General features: G+C 33.7%; 1 protein-coding gene across 1 annotated transcript; it reads left to right on the top strand.

Annotated features, from left to right (window-relative positions):
* Positions 1-554: 554 nt before the first annotated feature.
* On the top strand, positions 555-23,600 carry LOC139508676 (uncharacterized; the record flags this gene model as incomplete). Its single annotated transcript, XM_071295993.1, has 6 exons — positions 555-1,312; positions 9,448-9,594; positions 10,624-10,768; positions 15,483-15,596; positions 16,165-16,290; positions 23,492-23,600. Coding segments are annotated over exons 1-6 (644 nt in total), but the record flags the coding sequence as incomplete, so codon positions are not given.
* Positions 23,601-26,476: the final 2,876 nt, after the last annotated feature.

Raw genomic sequence — 26,476 nt, 5'->3', positions numbered from 1 at the left:
TTTGTCTTTAAATTCATAAAATTAAGCAAATTAACATTGATGTAGTAAATACAAATACTACACTTTTTTCATTTTAGATAAATATTTTTTGATTCTCAAATCTGGAATCCCAATTTTTTTTCCCGCGGGACAGATTTGCCCTTTTAGTATTGAACGCGTTTTTTTTTCTATGACGTCATCATAACGTCATAAAAATGCATAAAGGAATGGAGGAACTATTCTGTTTAATAATGGAAAAACACGTTTTTCAAAATATTAAATAGTTTTGACGAAAATCATAGTTTAGTGGTTACAATAACTGAAATATGTTACGCGGGACAACCTAAAAATAGCCGTTTTTTTTAAATGAAGTTTCAACAATTATTTTATTTGTTTTTTATTTTAAAAAATCGTTATTTTTTAAAATACGTACAATGAGGGGGAGGACAGGGGTAAGGGAGACAAGGAGAAAGGGGGTAGGAGAAAGGAGAAAGGGGGTGGGAGAAAGGAGAAATGGGTAGGAGAAAGGAGAGGAAGGCTGGGAGAAAGGAGAAAAAGTTGGACAAAAAAATAAAATATGACAAAATAAAATATCTCTCTTTTTTCCGGTAAATTAAAAAAAAAATAAGGAGAAGAGGGGTAGGAGAAAGGAGAAGAGGGGTGGAAGAAGGGAGAAGGGTACCCCCTGTCCTCCCCCTCTACAATAGCAACTACTCAGAAGTTTTATAAATATTTTTCTCTAATTTTTAGTCAATTTATCCCTTTCTAGTGCACCCATTGTATAAAAAAAATCCACGTGTGCTTCGTTTGATCTCAGTTCTTCATTGGTTAAAATCCGATTATGACGTCGAATTTTCTTGTTTTCCTCCGAATTTCCTATTGTGACGGCATGAAAAAAAGGCGACCATGCCTGATGACATCACATAGAAAGAACACATCTTTTTGCAGATCAGTCGCAAAGAAGGAATAAGTTTGCCTGCGTATTGTTAGAAAATCATTAGATAAACAGATTCCACCACCAAATCTCGTGTAATACGATATTTATCCACTCTCGACAGTTAAATTTTAAATATTTCTTCTTCCGAATACGGGAGTAGACTCCTAGGTAGGAGTGTAAAACGCTCGGCGAGTCTCGGGTTTAGTCGCACACCAGTCGTGTCCAATCCGGATCTCAAAAACCGATTCCGATATGCAGTTTATTGTATAATAGATACGTCAGCAAAACCAGTGTACACATCATGCACATATTTAATGGATTTGTCATAAGGCGCTAACAACAAAACGCAACGATAAGAATAGGAAACACAACCATAAAAATAATTATGGAGGAATGGTGAGACAGTGGCGGACCCCTCCCCCCCGTATTTTCCACCTTTACCAGATGAACCACTTCAGTTGGAAAATCCTCTTGAAGTGTAGAATCCCTTATTGTTGATTATTCACTATTGCCGTATTGGAGGGGGAGGACAGGCGTAAGGGAGACGGGGAGAAAGGGGGTAGGAGAAAGGAGAAAGGGGGTGGGAGAAAGGGGGTAGGAGAAAGGAGAGGAAGGCTGGGAGAAAGGAGAAAAAATAAAATATCTCCTTTTAAAATTTTTTCTTATATTTCAAGAAAAAATATCTCAAAAGGAGATGTTTTATTCTAATGGGAGAAAGGAGAACAGGGGTAGGAGAAAGGAGAAGATGGGTGGGAGAAGGGAGAAGGGTACCCCCCTGTCCTCCCCCTCGTATTGGGCTATTCCAGAAATAATCCATACCCCCTATAGTCCAAATAATTATGACGTCTTAAAAGGCTATTATAATTTTTTTCTTTGACGCCTTACATCGACGACGTTAATGTAAGGCGTCAAAGAAAAAAATTATAATAGCCTTTCAAGACGTCATAATTATTTGGACTAACCCCCCTATAGAAGGTTAAGGATTTCCAGAAAAAAAATCTGTTAAAATCTCAGATTTTCAAGAAAATATTCTGTAAGTTGTCAATAATTTCCAGATTATTTCAAAAATTCTAAAAAATATTCCAGGAAAAAAATGAGAATAATACTAAAAATTCCAAGAAAATATCCTGTGGAAATAAATATTTCCAGACAAATTTAATTTCCAACAGAAAAATTCCAGATAAACAATTTTCATGAAACATATAAGTTTTAATATTGTTTTTTGTGTGTCATACATGTAGATGATTAGATCAAACTGGCATTCATTCAGTGTATGGCAGCTGTATGCTTACTTGTTTTTGTTTAAATGTCTTTGTGATCAAGTTCATCCATTTCAAATGTACAATCATTCAATGGATAATTTATCTTGGGTCTTTTTATATTGTTATGATACATTACGGTCTCTGGTAAGGGTGAAGGTTGGCTCCTGTTGTAATGTTTAAAACACTACATTTTTTTATGCACCTTTTCTAAATCAGATGCCATTGACATTGTTCAGTGGTTGTCATTTGTTGGTGTAGTAACTTGTTCATGTTTCTGGTTTCTTTTTTTTTCATATAGATTCCACAGTTGGTTTTCTGTTATTTTTGGGGCCCATTATAACTTGTTGCTTGGTGTGAGCCAAGGCTCCATGTTTTTGACCTATACCTGTTAACTTTTTATGCGCTGTGATTTGGGTTGAGAGATGTCTCATTGGTATTCTTACCACATCTTCTTGTTTATACATGTAGGACTCTAAAGTGCGATGGTACTCTAAAGTGCGATGGTCACGCTAAAGTGCAATGGTCTACGCTAAAGTATGACGGTGTCTCACGCTAAAGTGCAATGTTTGTTTGTTCCCTAAAGTACGATGGTACAGCACGCTAAAGCGCGATGGAACAAAAGAGAAAGATTCAAGGGCACTAATGTCAAAAACAAGTCTTTTTGCGAAATCTAGTTTGCAATGATTCAACATATATACAACTTAGATTGACAACTAATACAAATAAATTTTGGAAAATCACTTGGATCATTTTGAATATCAATGTTTAGTGAGAGTTTAATGTCTCTAGCATATTTTGATTTTTCGTATTATAGGTGGTGAGCAGTTCTCTTTTCTGTAGTTCCACATAAACGACAGTTATAGTCTGGGTCCATTTTTTACCATATCTGTTGACAAAAAAAGACTATTTTGGATTTGTTTTAAAGGGTTGAAGGGTAGAAAAAGCACATCATAAGTTGTGATTGAAAGTTGTTTGTCTTACGTCCAGTGGCATGTATTTCATTCATATTTCGGGACTGTACATATTGAAAATTGAGCCGATTTAATCAAGATTTAAAAAAAGACAATTTTATTATAGAGCAATTATAAGACTTACAAATGTACTCCAAATCCAGGGCTGGTTTAACACCATGTTAAATAAGGCTTTACGTATATTATTATATACAGTGGCGGATCCAGAGGGGGGTTCCGGGGGTGCGCACCCCCCTTTATTTTGGCAGATCAATGCATTTGAATCGGGACATATGTTTTGCACCCCCCCTTTGCCCTGGGCTAGCACCCCCCCTTTCGAAAATTCCTGCATCCGCCACTGATATATGAAATATCCTGACTGCCAAATATACATCACTGATTTCTGATTTCATGGACATGTATATGTTAAGTGCACTGTAAAACAGTTTCAGTTTACGTTTTTGAAATAGACATTAAACCTTGTTTTTTAAGTGCATATATAAAGTATAAGATTTACAGTAGAAGTTGATAACTTTAAGATTTGTCCTTGTGAGAAAACAATACTCGGGTCATAAAGACTTTTTTTAAATCTTGGCTAGTATATATATTGGCATAGTCATACATGTTCAAATGATAAAATACTGACCATGGCTTTATATGATCGGAAAGGTCTTTCAATTGCGGGTAGACATGAAGTTTTTATATTCACAATTAAAAAGATATTAACCAACATTATATAAATAGCTACACAACGAAGTGAGATCTCTGTTTTCTTCTTCTGTATTTTGTTGATGTTGGTACTTGTTCGATTAATTTTCGTATTTTAAACTGGAAATTTCTACTTTCCAGGGTTATCCAGTACCTTAACTATATAGACTACTCGAAACTTCACAGTAATTATTTTTATCAAATATATTTATTTTTAACCGGCGGTAACCGGAACACACCTTAATTACGATTTAAACTTAACCCACAAACTAATGAAATATTGTCACTCACCACTTCAAAACGTTGTAGTATTCAAAGTTCTCGTCCGATTTTCTTGTTTTGTACATCAGTCGATTTGTTTTGAAAAATTGAATAATTCTGAAAGACCACAGACGAGATTGAAATAAACAAAGGGGTTTCCGACAGGTATTAGAGATAACCTTTCGCAATAAAAACCACGTGATGATAAGAAGTATGTCTGGTCAATTTAGGACGGCGGCATCGCACATGGTCACAAAGGGCTATTAACGATAACATACTAATTAGTCAGTTTCCATATCTTTTCTACAGAGCTCCCCGGGTTATAAATAAGTGCTAACAAATCGTTGTAGTTCCTGTCAATATAATACTTCCATGGTTCAACATAAATAGATTGTTATATTGGTTATCAAAATCAGCTAGTGGCAAAATCTTCTGAGTTTTGAATTTTATAAGCTCCAGACATCCCCCCCTTTTTTTTGTAAAACAAAATTTTTGTTTAGTATGTATGTTATCTTTATATTTATATTATAAAATCTTCAATATAAATTTGAATAAGAAATGACTGATTTTCTACAAAAAAAAATTGTATACTGGAATGAAATTTGAGAAGTTATCAAAGGAGTACATGTAGGTTCAGTAAGACCCCTTTTTGGCTCCAAAATTAAGCAGCTTTGCAAAATTGAGCAAATGTAATCTTTTAGCTATTTTTTGGAAAGTAGAATGCTTCTGCTACATAAATATGTGCTGTTTTTGACAATACAATGTACATATATCGTGTACTAGCATCATAAAGTCATGCTAAATTACTGAAATCTTCACAATTATAGCATTTTAGTTAAATTTTAGACAGTTTCCGTCTAAAGCTTAGATAATGCAGCCTCTAATGAAGAGAAGTTATGTATACAGCATTACGGGTAACGAGGGTAAAGGGGCGAGTTTCTTCATATTTTGGCTTGGTAAATATGAATGTCATGTGAATATTCTGAGACATTTATTCAGGAGATTAAATATTTTCTTTGGTAATATCTTCTGACATCAGACTCGGACTTCTCTTGAACTGAATTTTAAATGTGCGTATTGTAAAGTGGCCGCATTCGTGTTCATTCATAATATTAAAATGTAAGTTGTATTTGATGATAATACATAACATATACATGATATATAAAGGTTGAGGATGAACACGGATGCGGCCACTTTCATTTTTGACGAAAACCATCTTAAAAGTGACGTTTTTTGGCATATTTGTTAGATTTTTAACCGGATTTTTGTGACAAAAATGTCGGTTATTGATTTGGGGATGTACGGCGGGCGGGCGGCGGGCGGGCGGCAATCAAATGTTGTCCGTGCATTAACTCATGAACCGTTCAATCAAAGCTTTTAAAATTTTAATATGTTGTTACTGACAACTAAATGAAGGTCAAGTTCAATAATGGCGATTTTGACTTTTACCGTTCAGGAGTTATGGTTCTTGAAAGATTGAAAAATGAAGTTTCCAGTCGTGTCCGTGCATTTACGCATGAACTGTTCTACTAAAGCTTCCCAAATTTTAATATGTTGTTACTGATGACAAAATGGAGGTCATGTTTAATAATGACGATTTTGACTTTTACCGTTCAGGAGTTATGGTTCTTAAAAGATTGAAAAATGGAGTTTCCAGTTGTGTCCGTGCATTTACGCATGAACTGTTCTACCAAAGTTTCCCAAATTTTAATATGTTGTTACTTATGACAAAATAGAGGTCATGTTCAATAATGGCGATTTTGACTTTTACTGTTCAGGAGTTATGGTTCTTGAAAGATTGAAAAATGGTGTTTCCAGTCGTGTCCATGCATTTTCTCATGAACCATTCAACCAAAGCTTTTGAAATTTTTATATGTTGTTACTGATGACAAAATGGAGGTCAAGTTTAATAATAAGGATTTTGACTTTTACCGTTCAGGAGTTATGGTTCTTGAAAGATTGAAAAATGGAGTTTCCAGTCGTGTCCCTGCATTTACGCATGAACTGTTCTACCAAAGCTTCCCAAATTTTAATATGTTGTTACTGATGACAAAATAGAGGTCAAGTTCAATAAAGACGATTTTGACTTTTACCGTTCAGGAGTTATGGTTCTTGAAAGATTGAAAAATGGTGTTTCCAGTCGTGTCCGTGCATTTTCTCATGAACCATTCAACCAAAGCTTTTGAAATTTTTATATGTTGTTACTGATGGCAAAATAGAGGTCAAGTTCAGTAATGATGATTTTGACTTTTACCGTTCAGGAGTTATGGTTCTTGAAAGATTGTAAAATGGCGTTTCCATTCACGTTGTTGCATTTACTCATGAACCATTCAATCTAAGCTTTTCAAATTTTTATATGTTGATACTGATGACAAAATGGAGGTCAAATTTGATGTTGACAATTTTCACTTTCACCATTCATCAGTAATGGTTCTTGTGATATTGCCAGGACACAAATAAATATTAATAAATCCGGTTTGCTGTCGTTGTGACAGCCTCTTGTTCATATTTAAGCTTCAATCGGAGCGTTTTTAATGACTGATCATTTAAATCTTTTACATAAACTAATCGAATCAATTGAAATATACACTTAAGTGTTTAAAAAGTGTCCTAAATATCTCGTTAGATGAAACTGAAATTTGGGGCCAAAATCGGCCCTTACCGGACCTACTCCTTTAATGTTCTCATACCACAGTCACAATTTGAAAATGTTTTCTCCAAATACAAATGGTTTTTAAAAAAATTATAAATTAGTTCACAATACATTACAAAATAAATGTGTCTCTAATCTCATATAATTTCCTGTACATGCAGTTTTACAATTTTCTATTTGTCGCCTGCAACTAAAGTGGCCAAATCTAGACATCTAACAATCCTTCTTTGGGGAACGATTTATATAATTTCTTATTGTTTTCAAATTCCTGTATTTCTTTACATGTTATAATTTCCTAAAACATCATGAAATTAAAGAAAATTACAAAACTTTTAAACAATTGTTAAACTCTAAATTTGTATAATATGAATGACATTTGATTTTTTAAATGTATACATGTTTAACATTTTTAAAGTTAAGATAAGTTATGGAACTGAAAGATGATACATTATGTATATATATTCAAAACATATTCATATAATAGATGTAATCATATTAATCCACTTAGACAAATAGAGTCAATGTATTATAATGATTGATAAATAAACGGAAAAAATAACAATTTAAATAATAAAAAAATAAACTTTTCTAATTTTAAAACTGAGACTAAATATTTATTTTTGCAGAGCAAGGGATTATGGATACATAGTTCCTAGTATTTATCTCCTTTGTCTTATAACATGTGGTTCAAGTATTTGCATGTAGTATATTATGATATAATTAAAGTCCACAGAAATGGCCATGTGTTCACAGTGGGACTTCTTTAAAGCTTTTTAATTACTGATTGTTTGTCAACTAGATGGCTAGATAAAATAATCTTCAACCTCAACAACTATGAAAAGCAGTAGGTCCTGGTGTGTGGTTTCTCACAAATTTCAATACAAACATACTTGTAGAGAACATAAATCATTGTAAATAAAACCCTATAAATCCAGATAGTGAACTATGATTTTGTTTTTATTTTAAAACCATTAAAACACTGACTTGTAAATAGTTGTAAAAATCTTGATTTGTTATCAACATCCAGTATTTTTACTTAGTCATTTCTTTTGATTCTTCATTTCTTAGTATGGATGTTTTGCATTTTTTATCATAAACCTTATAGCTGCATTAAAATATGACTCCTTCACAATAAAAAACAAACTTGAAACAAAAAGATAACTATGGGTCTATAATCAAGTTTGATTACAAAATCAAAAGTTAAATATAATTAGTGGAATTTGGATGTTAGAACCATTTGTTATGTTTATAAAGGTTTTTTTTTTATCATTTTTGTCATGAATAAATTATAATATACACAGTATTCATATCAATTTAATTTCACTTAGTTCTAGAAATGCAAGTTTCAAAATATTTTTTTTAATCACAGGCATTTATTTTCTGAGAATTTTTTCCCTTATGCCATGACCATAACCATGATAACACATGTTTTATGAAAATGCAAAAAAGCAAACAAGTTCTATAATACCAATATACTGATATACATGCATGTACATGTAACTTCCATGGTAAAAGAAAAGAGGGGGAAATATTATTATCTCAATCTCCAATTAGAAGTTGTGAATTGTCCCAATAAGATTACAAATGTAATAGTAAACATGTCATGTGGTGTTGAAAGTATGCATTTCTTTTGAAGTATTATCACTATCAATATCTACATGAATATCATATCCCCTGAATGTTATGTTAGAAGCTGAGGTACATGAACAAATGTACATTTTTTTATTTTTTTTTAGGTCCTATTGCAAACAATTTCAAATTTACAACTCTCAGACTTAATAGATATAGGAAGATGTGGTGTGAGTGCCAATGAGACAACTCTCCATACAAATAACAATTTAAAAAGTAAACCATTATAGGTTAAAGTACGGCCTTAAGTTCAGTACTGACAACTCTGGCTTACAACATGTATGGACACACTTTATACATGTAGTATTAAAATAATAAAATGTGGTATCATTTCCAAATTGCCAATAAGACTACTCTCCAATAGTTAAGATAATCATGCCATCTGCTGTGGGTATTTTTCAATTTTCACATCTTTTGATCCACTGGAAGGCGTCAAAGCAAAAGCTTAAAATAGCTTTCCTAGACATCATAATTATTTGTACTAACTCCCCACCAGAGATCAAAAGATACAAAATTAACCACTTAAGAATATCGTACAGCCTTCAACAACGAGCAAAAACCTATTAAACCACTTTAAATTTCTGGTACATTGTTTGTAAAGATACATAGGGCTTTAGAATTACCTAATGAACTACAGATATACATACAAGCACAAATTTATCTTAAGTTTACTGAAAGCGACTAGAATCCAGATTTTCCATGGAATTTTTAAACTTTTATTGTTGCCTTCTATAGGATGCTCTGGATTTCCAGAAATTTTCTAATAACAACAGCATAATTTTCCATGGAATATTTTAATTTATCTTTTTGCCTTCTATAGGACCGACATGGAATTCCAGATTTTTTTCTGAACCACATCCCAAATTTTCCATGGATTTTTTTCTGAACCCCATATACCTTCTATAGGGGGGGGTATGGATTATTTCTGGAATAGCCCATTCACTACATGTATCTGTAGCATTAACATCCTGACACAAATATGTGTGCAATACGCATTGCTGAAATGTGACGTTTTTCTCCTCAAAAGATGATATTGTTGTAACAAATCTGTGTTTATTTTTTTTATAGTTTATGAGCATGGCACCTACATCCCCATTTATCTTGTTTGAAGAAAAATTGATGGAAGTCATCAAAAAAACACCAAAGACATCACCCCTGGAGATATATATTTTAAAAATATATCTGGAAATGAAAACAGAAACTGACATTGTTCAGGTTTGTACTATAGTCATGATAGTAGGATATAGACTGTCTGATGGACATGCATGACAATTTTTTATACCCTGTAAGAATATAAGATGGTCCCAAATGTTTGTTTGTAGACTGTTAACATCATGTAAAAACTTGAAGGCATTATTTGACGTTTTTATACCCCATCAAATGAAGTTTGTGTGGGTATATAGGAATCACCTCTGTCTGTCTGTCTGTCTGTCCATCCGTCCTGCTCATTGTCCTGAGCAGAACTTTTGTACCTTAGTACCTACATTGTAGGATTATCAAACTTGGTATGTGGATGAATCATATACGGGAGGTGGATGTGTCACGAATGAAATTATGTCACAATGACCTTGACTTTGATCTTCATGATAGCAAAACGAAGATGATGTGTCACGTACCAAATTTAGGTCAATGTGACCCTTGACCTTCATGATAGTAAAATGTCATCCACTTTTTTCTTTATAATTTTTAAAGCTTTTCTTCTTCATGTTCTTCATGTCATAGCTTTTGTACTGTAGAGCCTAGGTGGTTGTATCATTGGCATAGCTTTTGTACTGTAGAGCCTAGGTGGTTGTATCATTGGAAGATGAACTTCTTGCGATATCAGATGTAAGTCTCATGACTTATAGGGTTAGGCAAGTGAGAGGGAAAAAGGGGTGGGGTATAGAGTTGTGCTCATAGTTTCAAGTTAGATTTAATATGGAACAAGAATTTCATTGCAGACTCAATACACATGATACATTTACAAGTTTAACTTCATACCCTTGGGAAGGAGATTTGAAAGAATTTTGACACGCATCTTCATCAGTGATATCTCACCCATTATTTCATGATGTTATTATTATACAATTTTATTTCTATCTATTATTCAATTTTCCGTATTTAGCGCCAAAGTTCGGGAGCGGAGTATCACTAATAAGCATCAGTTCACACAGATTTCTTGTTTTGCTCTTGCATACATATATTATTATTTAGTGTACAGTTTTGTAACTGCTGAATATTGATTTTCATGTGTGTTATCTTTAGGAAGTAGGAACCAAGTATGACAGTCCCCCTCTAGATGAGAAGGACAGTTGTGGACAGAATTCAAGGAAAAGGAAAGAAAAGAATAGACTTTACACCTGGATAAAAAATTTCATAACAAGAAAGACGTGTGCACCTGTGGAATCTTGTGAGTTTATGATGTTTATCATGTTTATATGCACATTGATTTAAGAATTGAATGCATATTTTTTGTACTTAATCGGCGTGTAAAAGCGTTGACCGAAGCACATTTTATATAAAGCGTGGAAGCGCTTCATACAAAAAATGTGTGCACGGTCAACGCTTTTACACGCCCATAAAATGCAAAATCTGCATTCAATTCTTAAAATTACATTTTCAGTCAAAAAAAAACCAAAATCACATCAAAGTTCAAGGCAATATTTTTTCTGCGCCAGTCGAGTGTTTCGTCTATAAAAGACTCATTAGTGACACTCTTATCTAAAACTATGCAAATCCAAATCACTATGAAGTTGAAGAGATTATAAACCCAAAATATACCGAAACAGGGAACCAAAATAAGACCAAGGAAATCCTATGCCTTGAAGTAGAAAAACTTTATTGTTTTAAACAATTTCAAAATTTATAACAGCACATTTAGTTTGATGAATCACGTCAGCACCGAAGTGTTGACTAGCGGAGCGGGTTAACCTCTAGGAAGAATACCTCCACCAGCAGTGAAAACCATCATGGTGTTAAAAAAAAAAATCACATCAAAGTTCAAGGCAAGATTTTTTCTGCGCCAGACGCGCGTTTCGTCTATAAAAGACTCATCAGTGACGCTCTTACATGTATCTAAAACTATGCAAATCCAAAATCACTATAAAGTTGAAGAGCTTATAAACCCAAAATATACCGAAACAGGGCACCAAAATAAGACCAAGGAAATCCTATGCCTTGAAGTAGAAAAACCTTAGTGTTTTAAACAATTTCAAAATGTATAACAGCAAATTATGAATTTCCAACATAGTGTATTTTAACAGATTTGAGCTAGGACTTACATTTTCTGAGCTATAAGGGGCTAAAAGGGGTTAAAAAAGACTTCTCTTTTTTGTTCGTCAAATTTTTATTTTTCATCTTATTTTGGTTTTGTTTTTATGCCCCGCCACGAAGTGAAAGGGGCATATAGATTTACCCTTGTCCGTCCGTACATACGTATGTACGTCCGTCTGTCCCGATCTTGGTTAAGTTTTGCGTTAAGGTCCATTTCTCAGAATGTGATAATGATGTACCAATGATATTTCATCAGTATATTCTTCTTAAATAGTACTACATTGATCAACAACATTTGGGTCAATTTGACCTACATTTCATGCTTGATTGACTTCAATAACTTTTTTCATAAATGACCATTGTGAAGAAACCTATTGTAATATATGAATGATATTTCACCACTGTGGTGTTCCTATGTAGTGTAACACAGTTCAACAGTTCAGCATCTTTTGGGTCACTATGACCTACATTTTATGCTTGAGTGATTTTGGTTAAGTTTTGCGTTTAGGTCCATTTCTCAGAACCCTATGGTAGTGCATCAATGATATTAGACTGTTGTAGTGTTCTTGCTTAGTGCAACACAGTTCAGCATCTTTTTGGTCAATATGACCTACATTTTATGCTTCAGTGGTTTTGGTTATGTTTTGTGTATAGGTCCATTTCTCAGAACCCTATGGTAGTGTATCAATGATATTAGACTATTGGTAGTGTTCTTGCTTAGTGCAGCACAGTTCAGCATCTTTTTGGTCACTATGACCTACATTTTATACTTCAGTGATTTTGGTAAAGTTTTGTGTCGAGGATTATTTCTCAAGAACCTAATGTAGTATATCAATGATATTAATGTATTGTAGTGTCCTTGCATAGTGCAGCACAGTTCAGCATCTTCTAGAATACCATGACCTACATTTTATGCTTGAATGATTTTGGTCAAGTTTTGCATTTACTGCCATTTCTCGGAATCTGTGGTAGTGTATCAATGATATTACACTGTTGTAGTATTCTTGCACAGTGCAGCACAGTTTGACCTCTTTTTGGTCACTTTGACATATCTTATGCTTGAGTGACTTTGGTTTAAATTTGCCATACAGCTCTTTTCAGCAGCATTTTGGTCAATTTTTACATGAGAGAACATGGAACCTCATATTGATCTAAATGGCAGGGCATCTGTGGCTTACAGACACATTTTCTAGTTTTTCTTTATGTTCCTTATGAACTTTCGCAACAGTAGAGTACGACAGATTTAGCATAGCTTTTACCGTTTTCGAGCTATTAGGGGCCAAAGTGGTGCTAAATAAAAAAAAAACCAAAAAAAAGTTTTTTTATTACTAATCAGAATTCTCTGTCCAGCATATTACTGTGTCCAGCATATTATTGTGTCCAGCATATTATTGTGTCCACTTTAGTAGTGTGTCAATGCTTGCCCAAATGAACACCTGTTCGACCACTGCGGTCGTATCATGCTGCGCTTGGCGTAGCTCTTTATTCTGGTAATGCTTCAACCAAATGATAATATCTTTGGTATGTAGCCTTATTATGAAGAGTTACAGATTAAGTTAGAGTTTGGTGACGGTTCAATGATTTTCACGGAAGCTACAGCCCTTGGACATAGAAAAATTCAATATCAAAGAAATTGTAAATGTAAAACCACTGGCAGTGGGGCTAAACAAACCAAATATAAAACATACAAAACAATAAAAAGTAAAAGACATAGGTTAAAGGTAAAAGTGGCCCAAAATATAAAATATTTCTATACATACAAAATTACAGTGAATTATAAGTATTCCACACTTTTTTTTGTAATGTTCAACCAATTGATTTTATTTTTGGTATGTGGTCTTATCATGAGAAGTTACAGATTAAGTTCTACTTTGGTTGTGGTTGAATAATTTTTACGGAAGTTACGCCCTCGGACTTAGAAAATTACAGTGAATTTGAAGTTTTCAGCACTTTTTTATGTCCCGCCACAAAGTGGTCGGGACATATAGTTTTACCCTTGTTTGTCATTCTGACTTGTTGCGCAACAACCAGTTTTCCAGACTTTTTTACTAAACACCTTGAGATATTGAACTGATTTTTGGTATATAGATATTTATTGATGTTACAGATTGAGTTTGAGTCTTGTTACGGTTCATTGATTTTCACTTTTGTCGTTCAAGAGTTATGGGACTTTGTTCATTGAAAATTGACATTTTTCACAAAAACTCAAGTTTACTTTGACCAATTCTTACTAAATTTTAACATGATGTTACATGTAGGTCCTATGTAGAGTAAATGCCTTTGGTTTTTGTTATTTTCCCTATTGTCCTTTTAGAGTTCTGGAGTTGGGAGCGGACTAAGTAACTTACTTTTTTTTTGTGAATAACTAAAGAATATTTTTTTCCTATTTTCATTTAGATTTTTTTTGGTTCTATATTTAATTTATTATTTTTTTCATTATTTTATTAAATTTTATTTTTATAAAAATAATTGTCTGTTTGCTTTTAAAATTCACATAGTGTTTCTTCTTTTGTTTTGTTTGAAATAGACATGATCTGATAATTACAGTCGAATCTGCTTAATCCGACACCTGAATATTCCGACATCCTGTGAAATCTGACAAAATTTACTGGTCCCGAAAGTTTTCTTTAACATTCTTTGTTAAAAAATCTTCTGTATTCCGTCACCCGTCTACTCCGTAATCCGACAGCATTTTCAAGTCCCAGCCTTCATAAGTACTCTAATTATACTTGTTTAATCCGACCCTTTGATCTCCTTAATCAATTTATAAACAAGGTAATCATAATTCAGTCAGGTGTATTTCATGCATTTTTATTAAAGGTAATTTAATCCATTACCTGTGTACACAAATATCTTGTTATTTTTTATTGATCGGATAGGAAATTTGAGGCTCAGTACGGGATAAAAACATTTCTACAACATATGGAAAATATATAAATCTTAATACATACTTTTCATAATGTCTTTCTTAATTCAATGTGAGTAAATTGTTGGGGAAAAAAATCCAGACGAAGAAATATTGCTAATTGGACTGTGAAATGATTTCATTTTGACAGTTTAATTTATGTGACCAGTGTCGAAGACGATATTCCGACTAAATGATACAAATAACCATGACTGGGAAAATAGTTAAACAATTGATGAAGACTAACACTGTAAATGTTCTAAGAACTTGTCAATCTCACTGAAATTTATCGTACTAAATATTTACAAGATCTTGGGAATTCGTACTTGACGTGGTGTAATGTTTCATAAACACTATTTTTCTTTAAAGGATCTCCTTAGTAAAACCTATTTTGGGTGTTATTGCCCACGTTTGTATCTTACATGCTTATTTCACTTTTATCAAATGTGAAACCCGAGTATTCCGACACCCTGTCCAATCCGACATATTTCTCTGGTCCCGAGGTGTGTCGGATAAGACAGGTTCCACTGCATATGTTTTGAAATGAACTATAAAAAAAATTCGGAATGGGCGTATATTGCACTTGTGGCGCAGCTGTTTATTCTAATTCTGATTTCCAATATATTTCAATAATAGTGAACTACCAACATAATCGTGGCAAGCAAGTTAGACTGTCAAGAAAGTAAGCATATCAAACACATTACTGTATGAAGCAAGCTACTGGTAACACAATTCCTGTGTTGACCACAATATAGGTTATTGAGTAGTCAACAAAGTAGGTTGTTGAGCACCTCAGTTTGTATTGATAAAATTATCTGTAATTTCAAATGTTATTTTGGACTGTCAATTAAGTCATTTTAAGCTTGAGAGGCAAAATAAACCTTTGCAAAAAAAAAGCTCAGACCTGTCCTCTGTTTATCATTGGATGAAAATCTTATATTTTCAGTTAAAGAAAAATGGACCAGATTTGCAGATGCAAATCCATCTGTGGTGATGCAGTACGTCATAAGTAGGCCCAGGGTAATAGAACAACTGCAATGCATTTTGGACTCTGATTCAGGTAAATTTAGAGTTTTACCAAAGAAACAAATGGAATTGTGAATTCAAAAACATGTGTTTTTGATTTCTGTTTAATAATTGAATGATTAATTGTAATATGTTTTGCATTAGTCCATGATTGCAGAATATTTAATTTATTTCAGACAACATGTATGAAAGATGAGCATTGTTGATTGCTTTATAGATTATTATTAGGGTAATGTGAGCTTTTGCCACCATGAAACATCTATCATAACTTATCACACTTTAATCTTCCCCTCTGAAACCGCTGGGCTAAATGGAATCAAACTTGGCAGGATGCATCTATGTAAGGTCTGTTATAAAATTGCCTCATTTCGTCCTGATTGGACAACAAAATTGGCTGCCATGGGCAATTCTTGATGCTCACCTGAGCCTCTAGTTTTTTTTTTATTCAGTCATCTTCAAAATTGTTACTAAAAGAATGCATAGATCACACACAAAAAATTAAAACGGCATTAAAATTGCTATATTTAGCCATTGATATGTTTGGTTAAGACTATCCAGGTAAGCAATTTATGTTAGTTAATGAAATATCTTTCCTTATTCAGAGAAAGAGTTAGAAATAGACAGAGAAGAAGATAGAAATACTCAGATGGAAGGTGTAGAGGCAGAAGAAGATTTTGAGAGGGAACAGTTCATCGATTCAGAAGAGAATATTATCAATGAAGAAGAGGGTATAAATATTGTCAAGTGCTGTTTTTATCCCCCCTGCTAAGCGAAAGCGGGGGGATTATGTCATGTATGTAATGCAGTCCGTCTGTTTGTATGTATGTAATGTCATGCAAAATCTCAGAAACTAGAAATGATGGAAACTTGAAACTTGGTAGCATGTTAGAGTATGTGATCAGGGTATGAAATTCATGCCCTAGGGCAAATTTATGAGCGAAATTTCGTTTTTGAGATAGGCAGAAAATGGTGAAATCTTCCAAAATATTTACAATAGGAAGTTGGTTCCAACAGTATGACCTCCCATTATGGGTACCAAGTCTAGCAGTGGCATGGTATTTTGCCTGCAAGCCCTGAGGGCATTTTCCTAAGGGTTAAAAATAATGACAAAATCGATTCTGCACGAACTCCTCTTACACCTTTCATGGTAGAAACAAGAAAATTATAAGTGTATAAGTAGTACTATGAAAGTTGTCTGTGTCGAAGGTTTCGGAATTTTGAACTTTGCCCTTAGGGCAAAATGATTTCCCACCAAATGATTAATATGCGACATCTTTTGGTATGATTATGATCCAAGCAACTAACTTTTTATACCACCGCAAAAATTTTGCGTTCGTATAATGGTATCGCCCCTGTCCGTTGGCGTCGTCGGTGTCGGCGTCGTCGTCGTCGTCCAGATTAATGGTTTCCGGACAATAACTTAAGTTCTGATAGAGCAAATGCTACGAAATTTTAACACAAGGAATATAACCACAAAATACAGCTTGGGATTGTTTTTGGGGGTTATGCCCCCGCCGGTTCCTGAAATAGGGGCCAAAAAGGGCAAAATAAGTGTTTATATTAAATATGATGTAGAGGATTTATTTTTATGCCCCACCTACGATAGTAGAGGGGCATTATGTTTTCTGGTCTGTGCGTCCGTTCGTCCGTCCGTCCGTTCGTTCGTTCGTCCGTCTGTCCCGCTTCAGGTTAAAGTTTTTGGTCGAGGTAGTTTTTGATGAAGTTGAAGTCCAATCGACTTCAAACTTGGTACACATGTTCCCTATGATATGATCTTTCTAATTTTAATGCCAAATTAGAGATTTTACCCCAATTTCACGGTCCACTGAACATAGAAAATGATAGTGCGAGTGGGGCATTCGTGTACTGAGGACACATTCTTGTTTGTTCAATTTTAATCAAATTTTTTTCATAATGTTCCTTATGAAATCCCGCAACTGTAATATTGCAACGGATTTAACATAGCCTTTACCGTTTCCGAGCTATAAGCGGCCAAAGTGGTGCTAAATCCCAAAAAACGAACTTTTTTATTTCTTGTCCGATTTCAATGGGTTTTTTTTTTTTGATTCCTCATGAAATTTTAAGCGATTTGAGCTAGGACCTACGGTTTCGGAGCTACAAGGGGCCAAAAGGGGCTAAAACTGCCTTCTCTTTTTTGTTCGTCAAATTTTTATTTTTCATCTTATTTTCATTTTGTTTTTTTCATTATGTTCCTTATGAAATTCCGCACCGATAGTATGTCAACGGACTTAACGTAGCTTTTACCGTTTCCGAGCTATTAGGGACCAAAGTGGTGCTAAATAAAAAAAAAAAACTTTTTTATTTCTCGTCCGATTTCAACGGGTTTTTTTTCTTTGCATTCCTTATGAAATTTCCAACTCAGAAAATTTTTACCGATTTGAGCTAGGACTTACGGTTTCTGAGCTACAAGGGGCTAAAAGGGCTAAAATGAACTTCTCTTTTTTGTTTGTCAAATTTTTATTTTTCATCTTATTTTGGTTTTGTTTTTTTCATTATGTTCCTTATGAACTTCCGCACCGATAGTATGTCAACGGATTTAACATAGCTTTTACCGTTTCCGAGCTATTAGGGGCCAAAGTGGTGCTAACTCCAAAAATAGAACTTTTTTATTTCTCGTCAAATTACAACATTTTTTTTGTTTGGATTCCTTAACAAATTTCCAACCCGTTTGATTCTCTCCAAATTTAAGCTGGGACTTACGGTTTCCCTGCTACAAGGGTCTTAATTTCTGTGTCCAGTATATTACTGTGTCCAGCTAATTACTGTATCCAGCAAATTACTGTGTCCAGCAAATTACTGTGTCCAGCACATTATTGTGTCCACTTTAGTAGTGTGTCAATACTTGCCCAAATGAACACTTGTCGACAACTGCGGTCGTATCATGCTGTGCTCGGCGAAGCTTTTTATTATGTATTAGTATAACAGTTGGAACAATACTGTATGTTTGGATTCCAAATATGGCAATTCCAACTTTGGTAAATTTCCTGAAAGTCTCAAAGACTGTTTAAATTTTGGAAATGTTCCTTGAAACTAATTGTGTTTTACAATAACATATAAAAAGATATGCACACTTGGATTTTTAAAAAATGCCAATTCCAGTTTTAAGAAAATTCCTGAAAGTCTCAAAGACTGGCAAATCTTTGAAAATGTTCTTCAAAACTTACTATTCTTACATTGCAAAAACAAACAAAATATTTTTGAATGTTCAGATTTCCATTTTTGGTAAATTTCCTGAAAGTCTCAAAGACTCATTATTTTTTCAAAATTTAACTTGCAATTAATCTCTTTTGCTACATTTTATTTATTGGAATTACATGGAACACTAAGATTTCAAAAAATTGCAATTCCAAGTTTTGTAAATTTTCTGAAAGTCTTAAAAAGACTGCTTGATTTTTGGAATCATTCTACAAGACTTACCATATATATATATCATAAAAACTAATGAAATGTTTTGAAATGCTCTGATTCCAAAAGTTGCAATTCCAACTTTGGTAAATTTCCTGAAAGTCTCAAAGACTAGTTAGTTTTTGAAATGAAACTTTTACGCTGATGCTTGTAAAATGGGTTAAAACAAGTCCAATGTTTAGTGTGGTATAATAAAACAATTATGTCCTTCATGAAAAGTTAATATCCAAAATTGTTAAATCTCGAAAGGGGGAATTTCCCTTTGGCTATGCCCGCAGGAAATAACCTCTTCCTCGATTTATCAATTTTGGATACAGTAAAACCTGTGTAAACCGGCCACCTCTGGGACCGTCAAAAAGGGCCGATTTAGGCAGTGGGTCGGTTTATTCAGGTTTTCAGATTGACAGGAAGTCAGTGGTTCATGACGTCAGATATTTTACAGAACTGCATATTTCATGCAATTAACAAATAATAAGCTTGTATAGTACAGTAGATTACTGACATATTATAAATTAGTGTATTGAATAATAGAAAATTCTGAAACTAATTTTATTTAACCTAGAGTGCCGATGATTTGAACACAATATATATTTGGACATGTCCCTGCTTTTTACCATTTTTCTACGAACGAAACATCTTCAATCATTGCTCTCATTGGTATGAGAAAGTTAAGAAATCCATCATCTTTGGAATTTGAAAAATGATTCATACATTTAATGTTTGTGAAGAAATACTCATATGAAGTTAAAGTTTCTGGCTCGTCCGCTTCATTTTCACTTTCGCAGATTTTGTTTGCGTCGGAATCTCCACATTGTTTGAATTGATAAACACGAGTTGTTTTTCTGTCCATAAGTTTCCTCCGTAGGCATTGAAGATTAATTTTCCATAGCAGTTATTTCGTTTCAAAAGTGGTCGGATCTCTGTCGACTTGATCAGTTGATTGACATCAATCAATACCGTTATGATAAAAGGCCAAACCGGTTTTGACAGGTAATAATTAAAGTAATTTACTGTATTGGGACTAGATAATTAGATCGGAATTCCGAATAGACAGGGTCCGGTTTACAAGGGACATTTTTGCAAAGAATATTAAGGGAAGGAAGTGGGACTTTAATTTTCGGCCGGAATTGACAGGAAACCGGATTACTCAGGGTCCGGTTTTCACAGGTTTGACTGTATTAACTTTCCATGAAGGTCATAATTGTATATTATACAATTTATGACTTTTGATGAGGTGGATACAAGGATTTATTTACCTTGTACAAATATTTCATGTGATTAAGGTCAATATTTAAGAAATAGTTCAAGACACTGAGGGCCTTTTGGAGTGGCCTGCCAGTCCATATATTACAATTTGGCCTAAAGTTTCAATGAACAATTTCTTTAATTATACTTTCAACTGTCCTTTACAGTAACATGACTATCAATCTTTATTTTTAAAATTTTGTAAAAAAAAAAAATGAGTCTTTCATTGATATTTTATTGTAATAATTTGATACATTATTTAGTTTTACCCCCGCTTAAAAAAACGGGGTATATAGTATTCGTTGTGTCCGTCCGTTCATCCTTCCGTCCCTAAACTACTGAAGGGAATTCCATGAAACTGTCAGAGAATCTTTGTTACATGTTCCCATTGTGCACCTCCTAATTTAGATTTTGATCCTACCAATTTCTGCGGTTTCCAATAGCAAATCATGGACTTTGTCTGTCCCTTCGTCCGTCATACTAAGCCATCCTGTTTACGGACTTAGTACATATATTAAACATATGGCTGTTAATGAAAAACATGTTCGACTGTATTGACTAATATCTCAAAAACCATTCATTGCAAACAGAGAAAATGTGACAAGGACAAAAATGTTCAGAATGACAAGATCTATTTAATTTATATTTATGTCAAAATTGTTGGATACTCCTGCATAGGGGTTATTGGCCATAAATGACAGTTTTTGGCAAATTTGAATGCTTTTGGCTATTATCTCATAAACTATTATCACTGTGCTTAAACGGCTGTGGGTAACTTAAGTTACCCACAGCCCAATATGGCGGCGTAAAATAATGCGATTTTAATTTTATCAAATATCTTTAGATTTACGCATTAATAATTCTTTACAAGTTGTCAATGTATTGTATCTAAGGCAAAATAATCAACTGAAAACAAAAAATGTAATGCATTTTGTCTTAGCTTAGCGTAAGAACAATTTTAAAAATGGCAAAAGATGTCCGTAACTTTTCTTAACCGAAAACTCTGGCTGTGGGTAATTTTTCTGTTGTAGCCTTTGGATGCATAATTTTTGCGTATATAAGGATTCTTTATACATAATGATCTGACATTTGTTTTCCTTTTCCACGGACACCGAAGAAAATGACACTCACAAACATGGGGATAATACCAACTTAAGCGCTTAACTTTGGTCCGTTTAGCTGTGCTGGATGTACAAATACACAGTCAGGTCCGGTCAGATTAGGGACATTAAATCCGATGCCTCGTATAGGAAGAGTGCCACGCTCTCTACGTTCATGAAAATATAACATAAAATTGCGTACCAATACAGGATAATTTGTACATTAAACATGCAATAAACTTCAGCATTTCAGCTACTGCAATTTACAATCATTAGATCTGCAAGTTACACGCATCCGCTTTACAAGTTAAGGGCATCTAAACTGTAGAAAAAGCAGCAGGTACACGCATCTTACAGCTCACTAAGAGCTTTAAAAATGAAATAGCTAGACATATAATAAACATGATTCTGGTCTATATTAAATCTTGAGACACTGACCTTTTCCTAAATTGCAAAATTCAACAATTGTAACAATTTTATAGGCTTAAAAGCTAGAAAATATAATGCCCATATTTTCGTATGCCATCTACGGCTAACCGTAACTGCATTTACGGGCATCGGCTTTATACCAGTGATTTTCCACTATTAACAGCTACCGAAGGAGAGACAGGGTTTCAAAGAACTCAATAAATCATTATCCCAGTAGAAATTTTATTTTCAACTGTTTGAAGAAAAACAACAATGTGATCCTGGCAAATCTATTTGAAATTACATATATGTAATTGCACTATGTTTCGATGAGTAACACAAGTAAATAATGAAGAAAGTTTATTAACCCAACTAGTCCTGGTTTCTTTAAAAATAAGGCTAAGATATTTTCATTGTTTCAGTATTAATGTACGGTTTATTCCCTTTTGTAATTTCATCTGAAAATTTGAATATTGGCACCGCATAGAAGAAAAACATTTAAGCTACATGTTCAGATTTTTCGGCTTCTTAATATTCATCTTAAACTAGTTGATGAAGGACAGCCGTGGTTTGTTATTGTAAAAATGTATGTTGCAGTACTGTGTTGCTGTAATTTTATGAGTAAAACAGACAGAGTGATATCACATATAATCTAGAATAAAAAATGTTGAAGGGGTTTAGTGTTTTGCTTTAAGGGATCGTTTCGAAAATTGGAACTTCTGACTATGAATTCCCCTTGCCGTTTTTGGGAATAAGTAAGGCGTTAACCTTTACTCTTTACTGTAACTAAATGTAGTTGTATACCAACTTACGATATTTCATAGCTTACCTTTATATTTTTGTGTATAACAATATAAATTCTGAGAAAAGTTAAAGACACATCATGAAGTTACGGACATCTCTGTAAATTACGTAAAAAAAGTTACGGATATCTCTTGTAAAAGTTACGTACCTCTTTTGGACTTTTAAAATCAGTTGTTTTTCGACTTATTGTTTTATACTTAAGTTATTTCTACTTTTATTAGTGCGGGCGAAACTGATATACATCTTCTTGAAAGCTTTATCTTCGTTAAACAACTTTGTTTTGCTTTAAAATAACTAAAATCTATATAAACAGAAGATGTCTTGCGCCATCTTGGGCTGTGGGTAACTTAAGTTACCCACAGCTGTTTAAGCACAGTGATTATAGATAGAAAAAAAAATATTTTAGATTGCAAATATGTTCAGCAATAAAAGCTCTACACACAGTTCAAATGACCACTTGTTATTGGATTTATTGCCCTTAAATGTTTATTACTTGTTTATTACCATATCCTCTATTTTTATATTTTCACCGATTTTAGTGCTTTAAAAAGTATCTTTTAAACTGTTATAGATATATTGAAAGTTTGAACAGCAAAAATGTTAAGTAGGACAAGATCTAAAAAATACAGCCAGTGGGTCTGAAATCATCCTCAAAGGAAGATTTAGACAAATTTGAAAACAGGTGAGCGACACAGGCTCCTTGGAGCCTCTAGTTACCTTTCTTGCAATAGTTACTAGCTGGTTCGTGTCAAGCGCAAAATTATTATGATTTACATTCAGAGTGGAATTGGTAACGACACGGACACATAAATATTCTGAAATATAAAACAGCAATACAAGACTTGACACAGCTTGTTTTTTTTTTTTTGTCAGATCATAACATTATTTTTTTTATTTTGGTCCTGGTAATGAAACATCTGTCAAATATGATATTCATCTTTTGCAGATCTACCAACAATGGAAACTCCAATTTCCTATCCAAAAAGGAAAAGAATTCCTAGAAAAATATATACTCCAAGCAGCAGTAAAGTAGCTGAAAAGCAAGAAACAAGAAAGTAAGAATTGCTGATTTGTATTATTGGTTTCTGTTTTGGTCACTTAGCCTGAAAGGCTTGCAAGTTTTTGCCATCACTAAGCATTTTCATCCATTATTTATCGTCTGTCTGTTGTCCATCCATCCATAATTTATGTTTTATTTTGTTCTAAAACATCAAACGGACAGATGGATCAGTATAAACATATGCCCTTCACTTATTGTCACGGTGGCACGAAAAAGGCGTCTAATTTTCCATCTAGTTGTAATTTGACCATGTCATGAATATTGTCCAAGTCCCTTCCAACAACAATCGTCAATTTAAGGAAAAAAAATCCAGTAAATTTTCAAAAGTTGTAGGCTAAAAAATATCTTTAAACCTGAATTTCTTTTTATATTAAATAAAATTGACAATTTCGATTTTCAGTTATGTCAAAAGTAGTCATATTTTTTCCAACAAAGTGAATTTTTACAGATTTGAGCTAGGTCTTAAGGTTTCAGAGCTAAAAGGGGCTAAAACGGACTTCTCTTTTTTGTTCATGAAATTTTTAATTTTCATATTTTCATTTTGATTTTTTCATTTTTCATTGTTTTCCTTATGAACTTTTGCACTGGTAGAGTCTCGACGGATTTAACGTAGCTTGTACCGTTTCCGAGCTATTAGGGGCCAAAGTGGTGCTCAATCCCAAAAACAAACTTTTTTATTTCTCGTCCGATTTCAAAGGTTTTTTTTCTTCTTTAGAGTCCTTATGAAATTTCCAACATAGAGAATTTTAGCAGATTTGAGCTAGGACTTGCAGTTCTTCCAACCTATTAGGGGCCAAAGTGGTGCTTTTTAGTACTAATGTAATTTCTGTGTCCAGCAAATTACTGTGTCAAGCATATTATTGTGTCCACTTTAGAAGTGTGTCAACACTTGCCCAAATGAACACTTGTCGACCATTGCGGTCGTATCATGGTGCACTCGGCCAAGCTCTTTATTCTTGTATGTTGTTCATGAATTCAAAAATGCTTCATCCAATTGAACTGAAATTTTAAAATTAGGCTGGAATTGGTAATGTCTGGTTACCTTTTGTTTTTTTCCAATTTTGCGATGTGTCCAGAGTATGGGACTTTGATTTTTATAAAAAAATGCCATTTTTCTTGAATGTCGTACAGTAACTCAAAAATGCTTCATCCAATTAATCCGAAATTTTATAATTAGGCTAGAATAGGTAATGCCTGGTTCTCTTTCGTTTTTTTTCTGATTTTTCTATATGTTGTTCTAGAGTTGTGGGACTTTGGTGTTAAAAAATGCGTTTTTCTTGTATGTTGTACACTAATTCAAAAATGCTTCATCCGATTGAATTGAAATTTTAAAATTAGGCTGGAATTTGTAATGCCTGGTTCCCTTTCACTTTTTATTAGCTCACCTGACCTGAAAGATCAACTGAGCTATTCCCATCACTTGGCGTCCGTCGTCGTCGTCCGTTAACTTTTAACAAAAATCTTCTCCTCTGCAACTGCCAGGCCAAATGGAACGAAACCTAGCCACAATCATCCTTAGGGTATGATGTCCATGTCAGTCAACCAAGATGGCCGCCAGGGCTAAAAATAGAACATAGGGGTAAAATGCAAATATTGACTAATTTCTTGAAAACCATTGCAGATAGAGAAAATCTGACATATGCAAAAATGTTCAGAATGTCAAAATCTACCTAAGTTCCATTTATGCCAAAATTGTCGGATGCCCCTCGCAAAGGGGTTATTGCCCATAAATGATGATTTTTGGCCAATTTTAACGTTTTTGACTATCTAAGAAATAATTCATGGCAGCCATGGTTTATCAGAGATTTTAACATGGGTTGCATTGTTTGTGTAAAATTTTAATCCCGAGTGTTAGCGAGGGTTAAAATTTCGCAAATAATAATTTTCTCCTCTGAAACTACCAGGTCAAATGGAACCAATCTTGGCCACAATCATCCTTATGGTATCTATTTTTAAAATTATATCCGTAGTCCTTGACGGGCAACCAACATGGCTGCCAAGGCCAAAATTTAATAGATGTATATCATGCTAAAATTGTCATATTTCTTGCATTTTATATATAAAAAACCTGTACTCAATTCCTTTTGTTTTCACAATTCCCTTTATTATCCAATGCTACATACTATTATGCTGCGATTGGTAAGCACCTATGTTTCCATGAAGTGCCAGCGCTGCAGGTCCAGAGCCGACTTTGCTCTTGTTCTTTCCCATTTTCATACTTAACAAGTTTTCTTTTCATGGTCTGTATGTTTATATTATTGGCAAGTGTTAACTAGAGATCAAAAGAGGTCAGGGCATCAACTTAATCGGAATAAAAATTAGCATGGTTATAAATGCCACTTGGCTAAGTACATGTAATTAAGACAATATAAAGAAAAAACACACCTGTCATATTTTAAATTTCTCTTTAATTACCGTTATCAGTGCCAGCTAAGTAAATTAACAGTAATAATTATACCCCGCTCCGAAGGAGAGGGGGGTATAGTGTTTTACCTCTGTCCGTCCGTCCGTCAGTCAGTCCGTTGTTATGATATTGTAATTATTATGTTTATTTATGTTGGCCTAATTTGTGTTGTATGGCCTGATAGTTGTTTACCAAATAATCTTATAACTGTGCAGTTTAGGAATCACTGGAACAATCACAGAATGATTGGAACTTTCTAGAATGATCCTTATAAAAGATGCGTAATTTAAACTTCTACGTTATTCCAGAAACTTCCGTTGTAACTTTCCAGGATTTTCCACAATGTTCCATTATAGAGTGTTCTAGAATTTTCCATGACAACACTATATATACAGACACTAAAGTTAAACTCTCATAATTAAACTTGGACATAGACATTGATAGACATTAGTATTCATAGCATTTGG

The sequence above is a fragment of the Mytilus edulis genome, unplaced genomic scaffold, assembly GCF_963676685.1.
Source record: "Mytilus edulis unplaced genomic scaffold, xbMytEdul2.2 SCAFFOLD_777, whole genome shotgun sequence".
Lineage (NCBI taxonomy): Eukaryota > Metazoa > Mollusca > Bivalvia > Mytilida > Mytilidae > Mytilus > Mytilus edulis.
Note: the sequence above shows the minus strand (reverse complement) of the source record. Positions and strands in the feature narration are given on the sequence as shown.